The sequence below is a fragment of the Talpa occidentalis genome, unplaced genomic scaffold (assembly GCF_014898055.3).
Source record: "Talpa occidentalis isolate TD23 unplaced genomic scaffold, MPIMG_talOcc4v2.1 talOcc4.7, whole genome shotgun sequence".
Taxonomy (NCBI): Eukaryota; Metazoa; Chordata; class Mammalia; order Eulipotyphla; family Talpidae; genus Talpa; species Talpa occidentalis.
The window spans coordinates 37,591,054-37,609,987 of NW_023605083.1; the positions used below are offsets into that span (position 1 = coordinate 37,591,054).

Sequence of the window (18,934 nt, forward strand, 5' to 3'; positions counted from 1 at the left end):
AGAGACTAGGCAGTAATAGTGGACAAGCAAAGAATGCCTTCCCCAAGGGCAAAGGCAAGGACTCCACTTCCCTGTTTTATGCCTCACTTGCTCCCTGGGCATGAGCACTGCACTTGCAAGTAGCCTTCGTGAGGCTTTCAGAGCAGGTGCCAGAGTCTGGTCCAATCCCCAGGCAAATCTTGACTGCTTAAGCCAAGAGTGGCTTTCCCCTCATTTATGGGACTGATGAACAACTACAAAAAGCCACTGTTGGCTTGCCCAAGATCCAATAATCTCTAGAAGGTCTGTCTAACTACCCTGCCTTCCCTGGATGGCAGGCCCATGCATGCTCACCTGCAGACATGTGCCCAGACCATTATGGCTTGGGGACTGACCGTATCTGGCCCTTCCTCCACCAAAAGACACAGCCGCTAGGACACTGGAAATATCAACTGGAAGCCCAGACTCTCAGAGAAGCAGTCTCTATGTGATGGGAGAGACAGTGTTGCTGCTGTACACATGCCCTGGCCCATCACAAAGCACTCTCCCACACCCACAGATACCCCCAGGCTCTCAACTCCAGAGACCCAGAGGCAGGGGGCTGCAGTCAGTGGCGGTATCTGCTGGTACATGGTTTTCTGTTACCCCTGAGCCACCAAGAAGAAAGGCCTTGTCTGAGTGGGTAGTAGGAAAGCCGAGAAAGACCTGGCTGAGCAGTCTTCTGGCAGGACTGACCGTCAGGACCTGGTAGACAGGCTGGCTGGGAGGTGATTCCCAGAGAACTGCTGAGAAGGCCTGGGATGATACAAATGCTGAGTTTGCAAAGAGGCTAATATCTACTCACTTATGATTTCACAGCAGTTCGGCCTCTGGGTTTTTAACCATAATAATATGGTAACCCTGAGCTTGGACAAGGCCCTAAACAAAACTTGGCTCTGACTTAAGGTTTTCACCCAGTGAGTGAAGGAAACATGCCTTTCAGGGTCAGGGGGCTACGGGGAAGGTTCCATCTGCCAAAGTCATTGCTCACAAGAGTGAGCATTATCTTTGGCCCTTGCTGGACTAGGACTCATGTCAGGAGCAACAAGTTGCCTTCAGAGAGAAATGAGCTACAGAACAGCCCAGCAGGGATTCTGGGTGAGGGGAGCACAGAGAAGAGCTTTATGACTCCATCTCCGCAGCAAGCAGGCCTCTCTCCCTGGGCCTGAGACACTAAGACTTGACTTTCTATGGAAAAGCACTTTAGGAAATAAAGGCTTCCCTTCAGAAAGCAATTTGACCATTTATAGTAAGAATCATAAAAATATTTAAACTGTCTCTGAAACCCATGATCTCAGTACCTGAAAACCTGGCAGGGGGAAATGATAACTAAATGTGGAAGAAGCAAACCCAGAATAAGCTCTAGACGCAAAGCTGTTCATTACAGTATTATTTACTCTAGGTGAGAAAATGGAAATTATCTAAATGCCTTCAAGTAGAGGAATGGCTAAGTTAATTATGGCTGAATGACGTGCTCAACTACTAGGAAGGCATGGAAAGTGGTGATTACAAAGACTATGAAATAACATGGGAAGATGCAGATGACACAGAATTGAAGAAAAAAGCAGGATACACAAGTGTACATACAAACAGTGTGAGCTCAGCCGGCGTAATTTTAAGAAGCCAAAATTTCTTTGACCTCGGCACAGTGGGCTGGCTTTCAGTGACCTTGGCATTTCTGAGCAAGCCCACAGGGGCCATGGCCTGGTCTGGAGACCCCTGGGGATGGCATTCTCACAGGATCATTTCTACAGCTTTGCCCTGATCGGCAGGGCCTGGGTTCTGGGTTTGATTTGGGGGCGTGTGGACATTACCAGGGCGGCAGCGGTGGTGGCAGCAGCGGCGGCAGTCACAGCAGTAGTTAGGTCGGCACTCCACTCTCTCTCTCTCTCTCTCTCTCTCTCTCTTTCTCTCTAGGAGGTGGAGGGTACAGAAGAGGAGGTAGGTGGAGAGTAAGAAGCAGATCACAGAGAGGAGCTCTTCCTTCAGCTTGCTTTGCTACAAACAGAATTAACAAGTAAAGGCAGAGGGCCCCCACGAGAAGGGAAAAAAAAGAAAAAGAAAAGAGCGGAGGATGGAGGCAAAGAAGAGAGGTGAGGAGGAGAGCCAAGTGTCAGGGCTGCAAAGGAAAAAGGGGCCCATTCTGACGACTTGTTCCAGGGCAAAGGCAAATTCCAAATAAACTGTCATTCCCCATCACGACATCAAGGGTGAGCCGAGAAAAACAGTATTTCGCGGAACGACATTCAGGGAAGTGATTCGCGAGCCCTGTGAGTACCTGGAAGTGCTTCCACGCATCCCCCGGGGGAACAGAGACACGGGCCAGAAACACAGTGAGTGGAGGCGGCGACGGATCCCCAGGGTCATACACAAACAGCAGGAGGACAGGCAGGCTCCTAGGCCCCACGCGCCAAAGGCTGAGTGCCCAGAGGAAAGGGACAGGACTCAACCCCTTCCCCAGCCCCACCCCTCACACGTCAATCTGGCTGCTGACAGCTCAAGGAAATGGAGGGCCAGGATGGGAAGGGCAGCAAAGATGAGGAGATCAAGAGAAAAATAAACCAAAGCAGTGGGGGGGTCACAAGCCCAGGTGGCTGTCTCCTATAATGGCGTGGACTCTGCTTCACCCCAGTTCTTCGGGGTCTCATTTAGGAAAAGCTGCTTGACCCAATGAGAGAGAGGTTGCTGAGATGTGGTAACAGATACTTTCTGTCCTAGGAGCTACAAAGCCCTGTGTCCACATCTGCCACACTTGGTCTCAGGCAAGCAGCTCGCAACCACCTCACCAGGGCACATGTGTCAAAAGGGAGAAAATTCTAAAGCCAAAGACTCCTTAAGCAGGAGCTGGGTCTCCTCTCTGTGCTCCCTTCCCTAACCTTTCAGGCCTGGGTCTACCTGTTGGCACAACCCATATACTCAGAGGTTATTCCTCCAAAGCTACAAATTCCCCCCAACCCCCTGGACTTACAGCCTTACCAAGTGGCTGTGCGCTGCTTCCCACTGAGGGACGTGGAGGGTTCAGGGGAACAAACACAGCAAGGTGAGGTGTTCCTTAAAACTCAGGTGACTTCTGTCAAATCCCAGCTCCACCACCAACCATCATGGAACCTGAGCAGCTACTTACCGTCACGAGTCTTCCCTCAGCAGGAACAATGACAATACTCATTTGTCTCACTGAGGGTCAAAATTCAAAGTGGTATTATGAAAGATGTTCAGCCCTAAGGACCATAAAGAAGTTTTATTATGGCTATCAAAAACAGGGAGGCCACCCTTTGGGCCATGTCCCAGGCAGCTTGCTCTGGACAGCAAGGAGCAGGATGCTTTGGGGAGCTGCTCCTGGGGGAGGGGGCGTGCAGGTTCATAAGGGTCATGACCTGGCCTGATAAAAAAAGGAGGCTTCATTTCCAAGAGGGAAGTGGTATAAGTAAAATGGCACAGAGGCAGACACCCCAGTAGCACTGACCCTGCACAGAGCCCTGTGGCCAGGGAGATAGAGAAGTTCACCCAGAAAGTGCTAAATGAATTGGGGGCAACAGGGAGGGAGAAGTCAGCCCCACTCCAGGGATTCACAGAGCTAATAAAGTTGAGAGGCCTTCAATGGTGGCCAGAGAGCAAGAAGGGGAGGAAAGAAAGGAAAACGTGGCACCAGGGTGGCCTGAGCAAAGGCACTGGAAGGAAAGCACAGCGTGTGTCTGGGTGAAGCTGGAGTGTGGCTGTGCATAAAGGGCATGAGAGAGACCTGAGGAGGAGCCTGGAGGTAGGTCAGGGCTGAACCTTGGAGGGCCTAGAATTCCAACTTCAGACCGTTTAGACCCTGGCCTTGCCCATGGGCAGTGCGGACATACTAAAGGTTTCAGTCACAACTAGAAAGAGCACAGGCAGCTGACTGAGTGCAGAGGTGCCAGAGGGTATACAAACAGAATTGGAGATTCCAGTCCTGGGTGCTGGAAATGGGCACCAAAGCATTGCCATAGCAAATACAAACCCACCTAGCCCGCCGGGCCTGCATTCCTCACCCCTTTGGTAACTTTTATGATCGTTAACCCACAAACATCTTGCATTTTTATTTAGGGCTGGTGCTGCCAGGTGGCAACCTGCCCTCCTGTCACCTTGGGCGGTTTTAGATTCCTTTTCCTGATTAAAGCATGAGGAAGTGGGGCCTCCCTGGCGGTGCAGTGGATTGAGCGCCACGCTGTGAAGCTGTCCACAGCCTCTGCAGTGCAGGTTTGATTCCCCGCTGGCCAGGGAGCAACCCACATGGCGAGCAGACCTCTCCTGTCTCGCCCGCTGCTCCCCTGAAGAGTGTCTTTGGTGTGTCTGCCTTTTCTGCTCCCCATTCTGTCTCTGGTGAATTCTCTCACCCTCCCGTACCTCTGACCTGTACCCCAGTTCTTGTATAAATAATTTTTTTTAAAAAAGCATGAGGAAGTGCAGCATGCACCCCCCATCTCCGATGACATCGCGGTAGCAACTCAGCACCAAGGTCCCAGTGTCGGGTCGCAGGTAGAACGTCTGTGCCTCTTATCAGCACCCTGATGCCCCAGAACCCTAATAGAATCCTCAAACACTGGTGAGCTAAGGCAAAAGGAGGGATGGAGACCTGAGGACAAACAACAATGCTTGCTCTTCTCTGTCTCAACAGGTAAACTTCTCCATCCCACCCCCACTTATGGTGAGATGTTAGTTGTTATGGTCATCAGAGGGACCTAAACCCAAAAGGGGTGGTTAATAGCTTATATGGACAAGGGTAGGAGCCATGAAAGCTCACCCCAGTAAGTGAGCAAAATGCCAAAGTGCATCTGGCCACTAAGGAAAGCACACTTTGGGATAAGCCCTGAGCTAGGCAGTGTCCAGCGCCAGGCAGCACAGTGGTGGCACTGGTACAAGTTGGCTTGCTTAGCTGTTCTGCCAGCTTGGACTGGGTAGCAGGAGCATAAAACCGCTATAGGACATTTGGAAATTGTTGTTTGAAACTGGAGGGGGTGTTGTTTATATAAATTATGTCACAGGAATTTTTAAGATGGTGGCTAGATTTCACACCGCTATTTGTTTAGACTTTAGAAAACTTGGCATCATCAGTAACTCTTATAGCCTCCTTACCCAAGTATATATTTTAATCTAATTTATATGCCACCCAGACCAGAGCTGTTTTCTGCTTGGGCAGACTTGTGGGAGGCCATTAGATGCCTTGATGAATGAGATCTGACATCACTGTGTCTGTAGCCTCTCACTCAAATACTGATAAAGCACAGTCAAAAAGAGAAAGAAGATGCAGCTGGCACGGTATGTTTTTAGTAATCCCTGCTGGCTCCTGGTGACCGTGGCTGCCTCTTCCAGGTGCTCACTGCATTGCTTTATTAACAGGATCCTGAATCTTACTGTGATCAATGTGTGTTCACCGGCATCACACAAATACTCCTGATGGCTGGGCTTAAACAATACCGGTTGGATTGCAGTGACCTGGATTCTGCAGCACATTTACCTGTTCTCTCTTATATTCCCAATATTTTTCTGAGATGACCCACAACTCTTGAGCTGTCTAGCTAGCAGATTTTCTTAAAGCCATGGTCCGTGCTTACTTGGTCAAAGGACTCAAAGAGCCTTGAGTGGTTTGCCTGCAACATGCTCTCCCACCTTGAGCTTTGGTTCCCCCAGAATAGGTCTGTTCTGTTCTTTCCTGCCTAATAGACTCAGTCCCCCACCCTCATCTCATAACTTCTACTGCCTTCCTACCCCAGTGGTCACCTCAATCTCTAGGACCAGACAAGGCTCCTTTCTGCCTTGAAGTCCCAGTTCACTGGCTCCAGCTGAGAAGGCCCATGTCTCCCTCTAGTCTTTAGAACCTGATTTATCACCCGGTTCTACCAAGCCTCTTCTGCTGAGCTTCCAAAGCTTTTAGCAGCCACCTTCCATTCACATGCTATGTGGGGCTGACTGGGCATGGAAGCTTCAGGACAGGCGGAACTGGGATCTTACAATTTTTAAAATCTCTTTGCAGCAACTGGTGCAGTACTATGCCACAGCAGTCCATAGAACTGCCTGCTCTTTCTAGTCTTCCTCTGGTCCAGGGGAAGGCATGTAACTTGGATGGAAGCTGTCAACTACCAACAATCTCATTACCTAAAGCAGATCCAAGTTCATCTGGTAATGCAATGGACATTGGGTCCTTTAGAAATGGGTAAACTCTGTCTCCTCAGATGTATTTCAATGAAATTTAGTCTACAGATAAGCTAGGGTTATTATTGCACCAGGAAATTAAAGTCTAAAGAGAGGAATTTAAGCATTCAAGATAAATTTGAAATATCAAAGTTATGCTCTTGGAAAAACAATCATGCTTCTTACATAGACTAGAAATAAGCTATTTCAGATAATCCATTGAAATAAGTTATTTCAAAAACAAAACACTGCCTCCTAAATCAATCTGATTCTCCAGGTTGTGGTGATGAAGGATGCTATGTTTTCAATGTCAGTTCGTTAAGCAGGGTTAAACCCGACACACACCCAGATCATTGCCGTTGCTTTAATAATGCAGTGAGAAGCTCTCTTTTCACAGACCGGTCCAGCCCACATGGTACTTAGAGGCCCGGGGGGGGGGGGGGTCAGATTTCCCCAGACATTTGTTGGGGGCTGGCATTCAGGCCGAAGCCATGGGCACTGTCTCCTGCAGGTGCCCCAGAAGATGCAGTTAGACTGGGAAACTTCAGCTGCTGAAAAATCTGACATTTAAATGAGTGCTTTTACTTTTAAAAGGCAAAACATGCAGTCACTCCAAAACAGGAAATAACCAGTGCTTTACTGGGGATGTGGGGAAAATTGAGATTGTGATTTTTCTCTCAATTTCGTTGGAAGGCTTTTCCAAAAGAAAACCAAACTCCCCACCCAGCAATTTCCCCTACCTAAAAGAGCTGATAGCTGCGAGCAAGCAGACTGTATAACATTTAGATTTATGAACTATTAAGATACGAGTGTGGCGTCAGCAGGATGGAAACCACCAACTGACTAGGCAATTACTTCCTTTCCTTCACCCATATTTACAATCTCCCCGCCCCTCCCGCCTTTTTTCTAGAACCTCACCTGGTTGATAACGTAGATGCCATAGTCCAACTGCTGCCGCTGCAGGATTGGGTGCAAGTAATAGAGCCAGTACTTGAGATGCTCCTGCCGGTTGCGGAATGGAATAATGATGGCCACCTTGTGAGGAGAGATGCAGTCCTTGGGGCTGTAGCGGCCGCCCGCCTTCACTTTCGGGTTCTGTTTCTCCACAAGCGTCAGGTCCACTTTTATATTAAAATCGATTGGCATGGGGCCGACTAGAGAGGTGGAGGGAAGGAGAAGTTAGCAGGCCACAGGACTTGTGGCTCCACATTGTCAGATGGCCAGGCTGCCGCTGCAGGAGACATCTCTTCCTGAGACGCAGAGTGGTCGTGGAAAAGGCACTCACGTCCAGCACTAGGTGTCATGTCCAGCATTAGTGTGACCAACCACCCCAGAAAAATCCTCACAGCTGTGTGGCCTTTGTGCAGGTTCTCTCTGAGCCTAGCCTAGTGGGGAAAGGGGTGTGTGTGTGTGTTGGGGAGGTCAGTGGAGCAGGCTTCAATAAGAAAGTAGTAGGGAGTGGCATGAGGTCCTGCTCCCAGCTGTCCATTAAGAATCTCTTGGCTCGGGCCTCCCTGGTGGCGCAAGGGATAAAGACGCAACCTATGAAGCTCGCCATAGCCACTGCAACACAATTTTGATCCCCGGCCAGGGAGATACCCACATGGTGCAGCAGACCTCTCCTGACTCACCTGCTACTCCCCTCAGCAGGGTATTTCAGTAGATCTGCCTGTTCTGTTCCCCGCTCTGTCTCTGGTGAATCCTCTCACCACCCACAACTCTGCCCTGTACCCCAGTTCTTGTATGTATGAATAAATAAATCTAAAAAAAAAAAAAAAAAAAAAAGAATCTCTTGGCTCTTTGCTAATTACCTAGGTCCTTCCCAAGAACGTCAACTCAGACTCTCCAGGGGAGGGACTTGAGAGTCCATATTCAAGTCCCAGGAAAGGACCTGATGGGAGGGGCTGGAAAGCATGAGGCCCCAGAGGAGACTGAGAGGAAAGAGTGAAGAAAGAGCTGGAAAGAGCACCAAAGACGAATGCCTAATACAAGCAGAGTGTGCAGATAGCAAAGGGGATGAAGAAGGGACGAAGGATTAACTCCAAATTTCTGGCTTGGAAGAACATGGCGCCAGACTATGGTGATAGAAATAAGTAAGACAGCTCCTGGTGTAGAGGAAAGCTGATGAGATAAAGATGGTTGATACTGAGTGAGCAGTAGGTTCGGAGTAGAAAAAGTGGGAAGGTGAAGGTGCAGAGGCAGACGTGGAAGTCCTTATCTCCTGAGGAGAAACAGGTTGTGCCAAGAGAGGGCTGCACTTCTCGAAGGCTGGGAACTGCCTCACGTGCCACACACAGAGAGGCAGAAGCAAAACGACTGGCCCATGGCACACAAAGAATGGGGGAAAGGGTCAACACTCCAGCCTAGGTCCTCAGTACTCCCTGGAGGCCAGACTTTCTCAAAGTGGGTTCCAGGAAACACAAATCCCAGGGCGATACTCAATGGAAGGTCAAATATGGGTGGGAACCCTGCACTCTAAATCCTGCTTCTTGAATGTCATGAGGTATATATACCAAAGACTCTGGGAAGGTGTATAATCAAGAGCTCCACGCTTCACTTTATTTAACCCACCATTTCCAAACTCTTGTGGCCACGGAGCTAATTAGTTAGGATACTTTGGGGACTACACACTACTCTGGCGCAAGAAGCTTCACTGCAAAGTGAACTGTCTACAAAAAAACTACCTACAAAAGAAGGACCCCTACAGAACAGAGGGGAAACACTAACCACAAACTCAGAACAAGTTCACCTAAAACACACCTGTGAGAACCACCAAGGCCCAGTGCGAAGCCCTCTGTTGCTTGTTTACCAAGTACCCCCTAGTCCCCAGAAATCACTCACCCCCCTGAAATGAGACATTCTGAGAACAGGAAGCTAGTTCCTCTTGCCCCTCCTGCTTCACACCAGGTGTGCACTTGCCACCTCCTGCTCTCCCCTCCCCAGGACTCCTGCTCTCCCCTCCCCAGTACTCCTCACAACCTCCCTCCCTCCAGCCCCATCATCATGGGACCCACTCTTTTGCATTTATTTTCTCCTGCGATACAGCTCTGATCACATCACTTTCCCACTAAAAACCTCTGATGGCTCTCAAGCTGTGTTGTTTTGGACAAAGGTCAGGCCAAGCCTCTTAGCTTGGCAACAAGGCCCTTCACTCTCAACTCTACCTATACGCCCCTTGATGCACCCCCCCCCCATCCCTATTAACCATGCCTAGGACAACACTTTGCCAGAAATGCCCTTTTTCCTCTTACTGGTAACCTGTTGCATTGATAGGCTACAATCTCAAAATCAAACCTCCAGTGGGCTTCATCCTTCTCCTCTCTACATTGCCACAGAACTCAGACAGCAGCAGACCACCTGGGACAGGAGACTCTCAGGGCTCCAAAAGCCCTGGTCCCTCCCTGGCCTCTAGGGAAGGACCAAGGCCTCACAGCTCAGTCACTACAGAAGGGCCTGCTGACCTAGCTCCAATATCCTAAGGTACCTTCAGCTAAGCAGTCACTCTGCCCCACCACTAAGAGGTCACCTTGGACCAGTTTTTTCCAAACCTATCATCAGAATCTCCTGAGGTACTCTGTAAAAATATGGACTCTCAGGCCCCTCCCCTAGAGAGTCTGACTTGACTGATCTTGGAAAGGACCTAGGTAATTAACAAGGAGCCAGGAGATTCTTCATGGACAGCTGGGAACAGGACCAACCCCCGCCCTTCACAAGCCTCAGGGCTTTTATGGAGGTAGCCCTTCCCCAGGAGCCCCACGAGGCTGGACTCCCCAACCCTGAGGATAGGCTTTTGGGAGGCCTTGCTGCACAGCACTTGTGAAAAACATGAAAGCTCCGTCATTAGGCTCTTTTAACTTCAGAGGGCCCCACAACATCTGCAACTACCCAGGACCATCTGAAGATGTTGCTAAACATAACTGCATTTTCAGGAACCCAAAAGACATCTGGATTGTCACCTTACTAACTCACACCTTCTCTAACCAACCAGAAGGCACGAATTCACACTGGGCCTATCTAGCCGCCCCAGAGTAGACACCTTCAGGCTGGAAAGCAACTTAGCTTCACCCCTTCTGGAGCTCCAGAAAGGTGGTCCGGAGGTAGTTTCCTCTATAGGAAAGGATGCCTGAGCCTGGCTCAGCTCCATCAGTGGCTTGCTGAATGATCTTTGGGCAAATACCACCCTCTCTCGGCATGCTGGTTTCCCATCTGGAAACTCAGGAATTGGAACTCAACCTGCCTCCAGTGAATGCTATTGAAACACCCTCACCCTGCCCTTACCGCCTATGACCAAACCTGCTTCTCTGGGATCCCACCCGTGACTGACACCACTGTCCAGCCTATGAGAAGAACTGAGTGGTTCATCTTCCCCTACCTCTCCCCTTATCCCCAGCACACTCAGCCACACACAGGAGGTGACACCAGCATGTGACAACCCATGGGAGCCTACTCAGGTGCCAACCAGAGTCTTTTCTAAAGCACCTGTTTATAAAGACTTTCCTGCAGAAGTGTCAAGGCCACTTCTAATTTGTTTTAATCAATATTCTCTGGATACCTAATGTGGTGCCAAGTTGTGTGCCAAGTCCGAATATGCGGTATTGAGAGGAGGGGATAGGATGGACAAGATAGTTCTGGACTTCAAGGAGCTCCCTGATAAGTGTGTGGCAGAACCTAGTGAGAACCACACTGGCTCACGGCTGGCCAGCAGCAGAGCTTTATCCCCACACTGCCTCTTCTCCCTCCCCTGCTCCTCTGCCCCTCTCACATCATGTCTCCAACCCTTCTCGCCCAATCTGGCAATTCTTTCCTTACCTTCTCTCTTTACAGCCTGCACAGCTCTGAGAATTGTGCAGCTTATACAAGTGAACAGTGATTGAACAGTGTGGGCTGTCAGTGGCAGCTCCAGGCCTGGAGCCAAATTACCTTCTTGGGTTCAGTGCCAACCAGGAGGCCTCCCTGAGTACCCTGCAACACCTCCTGCCATGCTTCGGGGGCCATCCTCCACTGCGTGCCTGGTTCTGTCCCAGGGAAAAAATCCGGAGAGCACAGACTCCAGAGCAGTGAGCAGCTCTACTCAGAACCACGCAGCCCTGCTACCAGATCTCAGAGCCACTGCCCAGAGTCTCAGGGGGAGGTGAAGGGAGCAAGCGGAGGGCTGAGGGCTCTATGACAGTCCTCAGGCCAAGCCAAGGCTCCCTTGCTGTGCGGCGCACGGCGTGTGCTACCACAGGCCCTCGGCCCTGCTGGGCTGGCTTGTGTGTTTTCTTGGCTCTGGAAGCTGGGAAGCAGGGTTACGTAAGCAGATGAGCAGATGTGAGCCTGTCCTCGGCTCCCCCGGCTAAAGCCCCGCCACGTGGGCCTCTCGGCTGGGAGTCCAGGTCATGGCCTTGCGTGTAAGTCGCTCAATAACTTCAATGTGTGAGCTCAACTCAGACAGATTCCACTGCTTCCCTTGCCCGGCCCGGCAAGCCCAAGCACACACATGCCCTTCCATCAAGCCCTGCTAATCTAGAGTCAACCCAGCACAGACTCCATGCCTCACGTTCACGCTGGCTGAACCCCCCGTTCAGTCCTTGAGCCTCAGTTAAGTAGGCAGGAACATCTAGTTACCGCTTCCCAACAGACCAGCCAGTGTTTCAGGGTACAATTCCTGCCCTGATGCTGCCTGGAACAATGTTTCACCAGCCTGGGACAAGACAGTAGACAACGGTTCTTCTTCATTAAAGCTAAATGTCATCGATGTATCTTCCTCCAAGATTAAGTGCTTCTTACTCTTTAAATGTTAAAATGTCCCTTTCAAAATGAAATGATCATGGTGGATTTTGATGCTGGATTGATTTTTATACTTTTAATTTTATGAAAAAAAACATTTGGCAGTTGTTGGTCAGGCCCCTAAGTTTCTTTTGAAATTTTCCCAGCCAGTGAAATTCAAACATTTGAGAACTATGGGGCTAGGCAGTGCCCAGAGCTTTATGGTTCTAAAAGTTGGGGCGCTTGAATATTTCTCTTAGCCAGGTCTCAGTCTGGCTAGCACCCAGCATAGCCCCCTTACAAACCAGCCCCCTGCCACCACGGAATTGTTTCAGCCTCACTTAGGAGGGCTCTTTCCCTCTGTACCAATCTTCCAAAGGCCAGCTATGCCCCAGAAACTGAGCCAGGTACTACCCATCCCCCAGGCTGGGGAATGAGAGCTGTTTGCAGTGGTGCCAAAAACAGTACCCCCAGAGGCCCCTTAGACTAGAAATCAGAAGCATCATCCACTACACAGAGCTCATCCCAAACCTTCTCTCCAGTACACCAGGGAAGAGAAAAGCTTTCCAGAGTTCCCCAAGGACTTCATAATCACCAACCCAACAGCACCTATCTGGTTCAAACATCATCCCTCCACCCCCAGGAAACCTTCTTGACCCACTCAAGGTTGGTTCTTCTTCCTCCTTTTCCCTTATGTACTCAGAGCACCACTTTCATTAAAACATGTGCCTGGTTAGCACACACCACATACCCATTGGCACCAGGCATGCCACAGTGGGGCTGCGTTAAGAGTAGGTCTCTGCCCTTGGCAGAAGGGGCACCCGCAAAGCAAACAACGGAGGTGAAAGTGACAATGCTGAGAACAGCTGATACGGCACAAAGAAAGGGAGTTATTTCTGGGGCCAGAGTCAAGGAAAGCTTTGCAGGGAAACAGCTGCCTGAACTGGGCTCCTCAGCTCCTCCCCTCTAGGAACACAGCACACAGAGCAATGAGTGTCCACCTGGCTGCCATGGCCACAGAGAACACCAGCAAATCTTAGCTGAGTGCAGGGTACATGGCCTTCCTTCCCACTTCTCTGTCGCTCTGAAAGCAACAAAGGATTTCAATGAGTCATGAGACAAATTCACGAAGACGACGAGGCAGAGTCACCCTATGATAGCCATTTCTCTTGAATTCTAAAAGTGCCAGAAATCATTTCTTATACCAAATTTTAATTGTACTTTCCTTTATACCTTTGGATATATTTTTAAATAGAACATTCAACTTTAAAATATATAACCCAAGGACAATAAATGTGACTCCCCATCCCTTTTCCAAAATAAAGATTTCAAACATATACACACACACACACACAAAATTTCAAAACATGCAACTCGGTACTGGAAAACGGGAAGTATCTGCTATTCCCAATGCTGATTTCATATGCCTCGGGCACATGGAACACATTTTTAAGAGCCACTGTTTTGTTTTTTTATTAAGATTTATTTATTTATGCATACAAGAGCTGGGGTACAGGCCAGAGGTGTGAGAGGTGACAGGATTCACCGAGACAGAGTGGGAGCAGAACAGGCAGACTGACTGAAATGCACTGCTGAGGGGAGCAGCAGGCGAGTCAGGAGAGGTCTGCTGCACCATGTGGGTCAGCTCCCTGGCCAGGGATCGAACCCATGCTGCAGTAGCTGAGGATAGTTTCATTGTATCTTAACCCCTTGTGCCACCAGGGAGGCCAAACAGCCACTGTTCTCTTTGCCAACTCACCATCCCATCCCCACTGTTAGACCCCAGGGGCAGAAATGCTTTTTCAGCAGGAAGCAGAACACATTTGCAGCCCCAGCACACTGTGTCTGGGGGTATCAAGAAAGACAAAGCTCAAAAAATACAAGTGTGCCAAAGAAGGCCTGCAGAGCAGAGCCAGATGGCCACGAGGGAGCAGGGTGCATCAGGCACAGGGGGACCAATTGCTCTTCCATGTGTGTAAAGTGGCACACTTTGCAGGGCCTCCAAAACATGGCCTGAAAGTAAGCCGGTCAGCAAGGAAACCAGGACCTCCCTGGAAATGTCCTTTCTTGTGTTCTACTCTCACCCCCATCAAATCCATCCAACCTTTACACAAAAACTAGAGCAACTACATCTACTTTCTAAATACTGGTGAGATTTCGATCTATTGCAGACTTTCTCAAACTGTGGAACGCAAGGAAGATCATCTGGGAAAGCATGTAAAACTGCAATTTCTGAGTCCTACTCACCAGAGCTTCTGGTACAACTTTAATGTCGGCCCCTGGACTTTATTTTGAGACATGCTGATTTATAGGTTCACTCATTAACCATCCCTTTCCTTTTACTCCATGAAGCTCTTTAACAGTAAGGTGCCAAGAAAAACAACTTCCACCTGGAACTCCAGTGTATTTCAGCTCTCTGACAATGCATATCATATAAAAGAATGTGCTTCACTTTGGGGTTTTGCAAAGGGACAGATGTAACAACTTTGTGCAGAGGCTCCACAATCATAACACATTTTAACTCTTCCCTAGCCTTGACTTTTTGTTACGTTTTCTCTTTTTCTGATTTTAATGTATTTATATTGATCCTTTTTATGGCATGTATTCTTAGAAGTTACCTCAAAAGCCTTGGTGAAAGAGGTTAAAAATCCTCCCAGGTTCAAACCAAAGTTTCCCTAAGCCCCCCAGGGCAATCAGTCCCAGTTACAGATGCCCACAACATCCTTCAGAACCAAGATCACAACATTTTCAAGGTTACATTCCAGTCCTGCAGGGGTGAGGAATACACTCAATCTATCTGCCTCCTCCATCAGACCCATATTTCCTTGAGAGCAGGGGTTTTGTTCCATTCCTTTATGCACTTGGGACAGTTTCTGATGGAGAAGGATCCACAAATGTGTGCTAAACCAACAGCACTTGTTCAACTACAAGGTAAGCAGCTAACAGAGAAAGGAACTACCTTGATTTTGATCTTTGAGCATCTAGATTGTCCTAATTAACACCAACAACCAAGGTGACTAAAGGCAAAAACACTGTCCTTTCTGAACTCTAAAGATGTCTCCTGTTTCCAGGGAGAGCACCTGCGAAGTGATCTACAGGAATATCCCCTGCTCTCAATTGTAAAATAAATGTCCTCCAGATTCTAGGACAATAATTTGAGATTCTGTGGTAGTAAACGGCCTAGCCTCCTAATGAAAATATCATATTTCCTCATCTAAACCTCACAATAACACATAAAACAGGCTCTTCGTTGAGAGAGTAACCCTACGAACCTGGGGTGGTCACTGAGTGCAGGGTCTTGTCACCAACAGTACCAAGGTTTAAACCTAAGGCAACAGAGCTCTAATCAGACCCTCCCCGACGCTAGTCAGGACACCCCCCCTGACCATGATCCTCCATGATCCACCATGATCCTCCTTGAATTTGAGTCCTGAAGAATCCTGGCACATCAGGGCTGCAGGAGCCTTGAGAATTATGTTTCAACCCCAGGGTTATGCACATAAATCAGAGAGAGTGACAGAGTTCCTTAAGGACACTCTTGGACATCCTTATCGTCCCCCTTTTAGTCCTTTAAGGTTCTGACATTCACGGACACTTCTACACAGTGGACAACAATATTCACCCTACCTGTGCACATTGGGGTTCTGTCTCAGAAGCCTTCTCAACCCTGAGGTCCAGGGAGACACCAACTGATCCCAGGTGGCATAAAAGCAAATCTTACTTGACATCAGTCATATATATCTTTCTCAAACACTATCACCACGAAGGCCTGAGTTCGATCCCCAGCCAGGGAGCTAACACACATATGGCACAGCAGACCTCTCCTGTCTCGTCTGCTGCTCCCCTCAGCAGTGTTTTCAGTCAGTCTGCCCGTTCTATTCCCCACTCTGTCTCTGGTGAATCCTCTCACACACACACATTTCTATAGCATGAATGGTGATAGTTCCCAAATTCAAAAATGGAGCAATAGAAGCAAGGAGAGAGCACCAGGGAGGCCCTAGAACTGGAGGCATGATATAGTACATTTCTGTCTGGGGTAACCCAAGGAGGTGGTTTCCACCAGTGAAACTACAAATATGCAAGGCCATGAGGTTGAGAGCCAGTACCTGAGGAGCAACAACTTTTAAAATCCAGTAAAAAGGCTTCCTGGCATTTGTCCGAGGAGGAATTTCTGCTTTGTTTGGTCCTTGCTCAAAGGCAGATTTTCTCCTCACCCAGCCCTTCTTCCTTCTGGTTTCCCTTCTTCCCTCCCTCCCCTGGAATTGGTGGAAACTGTGCCTGACCACAGTTACCACTACCAGGAAAGGCCCAGGAGGCCAACTTGCTTGGAAATTGTTAGTTCCAGGAAGATCTCACTGCATCTCTCTTCTCTCAGAATTAGAGTACTTCTGGAAACAATGATTTGAACTTCGCAGAAAGGACTAGATAGATGATAGAAGCCTGGTGTTTAATTTTAAGACCTTCTCCTTCAAGGGACCTCCCTGGTGGCCTAGGGGTTAAGTCTCAGCGCTATCACCACTAAGGCCTGAGTTCAATCCTCGACCAGGGAGCTAACCCACATATAGACCTCTCCTATCTCACCTGCTGCTCCCCTCAGCAGTGTATTTCAGTAAATCTGCATGTTCTGCTCCCCACTCTGTCTCTGGTGAATCCTCTCACACACATACATCCATCGCACCTCTGTCCTACACCCCAGTTCTTCTATGCATTAATAAATAAATAAATCTTTAAAAAAAAAAAAAGACCTTTCCCTTCAGACTCAGATAGTCCCCCTTCCTCCTCTGGATCCTCCCCACTCAATCTGGAGCCAGTCGCCAAGTGGCAGTAGGGGACTTGCCACAGAGAACTCCAGGCCCAGAATGAATGGCAAGAATGACATTTATCGCCATTCTTTTCTCATTAATTTCCCCTGCTCAGGGTGTTGGGGAAGAAGACTTCATTCTGTGCCGTCTTATGCCATTTGGTAGAAAATATGTCGAAACCTAACAATGTAGTTTCCGAGGGTAGCAGCATGGTAGCAAGAGGTCACAGACCAAAGTTCTCAACAAAATATGGGACCGGGGCCTCCCTGGTGGCGCAAAGGTTAAGACACAACCTATAAAGCTATCCACAGCCATTGCAGCACGAGTTGGATTACCAGCCAGCCAGGGGGCAACCCACATGGCGCAGCAGACCTCTCCTGACTCGCCCTCTGCTCCCCTCAGCAGTGTATTTCAGTCAGTCTCTGCCTGTTCTGTTCCCTACTCTGTCTCTGGTGAATCCTCTACTGCCCCACACCTCTGGCCTGTACCCCAGCTCTTGTATGCATAAATAAATCTTTTTTAACAATACTTAAAAAAATAATATATGGCACCAACAAGGAATTAATATCCAGAATGGATAAGGAACTCCTGACATAGCTCCAAGAAAAATGTAAGAACCCCAGGGAGAAAAAAGAAAAAAAAAAAGAGAGGCAAAGGATTATTAATAATAAGTAACTTATCAAGGAAGAATTCCAAAGGCCATAAGCATTTGAAGAGAAGCTCAGAAAAAAAAAAAAAAAAGCAAATTAAAACGAAAGCTGTAACAACATATCTATTTGTTTGGCAAACATAAGGAAGCTGGCTAATGCCAGTATTTGTGGGGGTACAAAGATTTCCAAGGTCCCCTGGTGGAAATGTAAATGGGTGGTGGCCACTCTGGAGCTGTATCTGGCATTGCTCAATCAACATAAACACACACACAGGTCCATAAAGGACACGTAGGAGGCTGTTCCTTGCACAGTACTTGTGAAGGCAAAGGGGAAGAGAAAACTGGGATGAACACCAGTCTAGTATGCAGCCGTCAGAATCAACACATTAGATGTACACTTAGCAACATGGGCGGGCCTTGGAAAGAAGGGTGAGCCCAGTTCTTGGTTTCTAAATACTACCCTATTAAAAAAAGCGAGGACTCATCAGAGAGGTGGCTGATTCCAGGGCTGTGTCAGGAAAGGAACAAAAGAGGCTAGATCAGTTAGTGCCTAAAGTAAGAGGCGCTCAAAGAATAATGGAGTATGTTAAAAGGGCCCTGGAGCCAGACTGAAGGACACCTCATTGGCCAAATCTGGGGCAGTCTGAGCATCAAAATAAATCATAATAGTAAAGGACTATGAGCTATTGAATAAAGGCAGAATCCACAAGTCTGCCCTAGGAATTAATACGGAGAAGAGAAAGCTTTTTCTCACAGGAAAACACTAACTAACAAAGGCAGAAAGAATGAGGGAAAGAGCACCGACCACCATAACAAAATTTGATTCAGGCAAGATTCATCCACTAGTGGATGAAACTAGTGGATGAAAGTTTGAGGAACGGGACATTTACATAATCTCAAAGTAAATGCCCATAACATAGTTTTTAATTCCAAAGGGTAACATGGTAAACTTGGTAACAGAGAACAACGGCAGACACCTCCATAACGAAATGATCACACACACTATCAATTACGAACAAATTGACAGCAGGAGCCTCCAGATAGGATACACTGAAAATTCAACATAACTTGCATGATATTCTTGTGAAAAGTGTATAAGCTGAACCTAGTCACAAGGAAACAACAGACTAACTCAAATTGAGGGACTTTCTACAAAAGAACTACCTGAAATTCTTCAATAATGTCAGTGTGGGGCCTCCCCAGTGGCGCGGCAGCGGGTTGAGCGCTGTGCTGAGAAGCTATCCGCAGCCTCTGCAGCATGGGTTCGATTCCCAGCCGGCCAGGGAGAAACCCACATGGCGTGGCAGACCTCTCCTGACTCGCCCGCTGCTCCCCTCATGAGTGTCTTCGGTCCCTCTACGTGTTCTGCTCCCCACTCTGTCTCTGGTGAATGCTCTCACCCTCCCGCAACTCTGACTGTACCCCAGTTCTTGTATAAATAAATAAATCTTTTAAAAGGGGAAAAAATTAATAAAAAAAGAATTAAAAAAAAAATGTCAGTGTGGTGATACAAGACCGATTCATGCACTGTTCCAGGTTAAGAAACTAAAGACACAGGGGC

At 48.4% G+C, this 18,934-nt stretch overlaps 1 protein-coding gene across 2 annotated transcripts in view; it reads right to left on the reverse strand.

Moving 5' to 3' along the window:
* B4GALT1 (beta-1,4-galactosyltransferase 1) overlaps positions 1-18,934 on the reverse strand; it is a 47,272-nt gene that overhangs the window by 12,744 nt on the left and 15,594 nt on the right. The window contains exons 2-3 of one of the 2 annotated variants that reach the window (XM_054688735.1): positions 7,093-7,328; positions 1,833-1,931 (exon numbers count right to left, since the gene is read on the reverse strand). In XM_054688735.1, coding sequence (XP_054544710.1) covers positions 1,833-1,931; positions 7,093-7,328 — 335 coding nt within the window. The remainder of the gene's footprint in view (positions 1-1,832; positions 1,932-7,092; positions 7,329-18,934) is intronic. The other variant, XM_037495181.2, reaches the window with a different exon arrangement.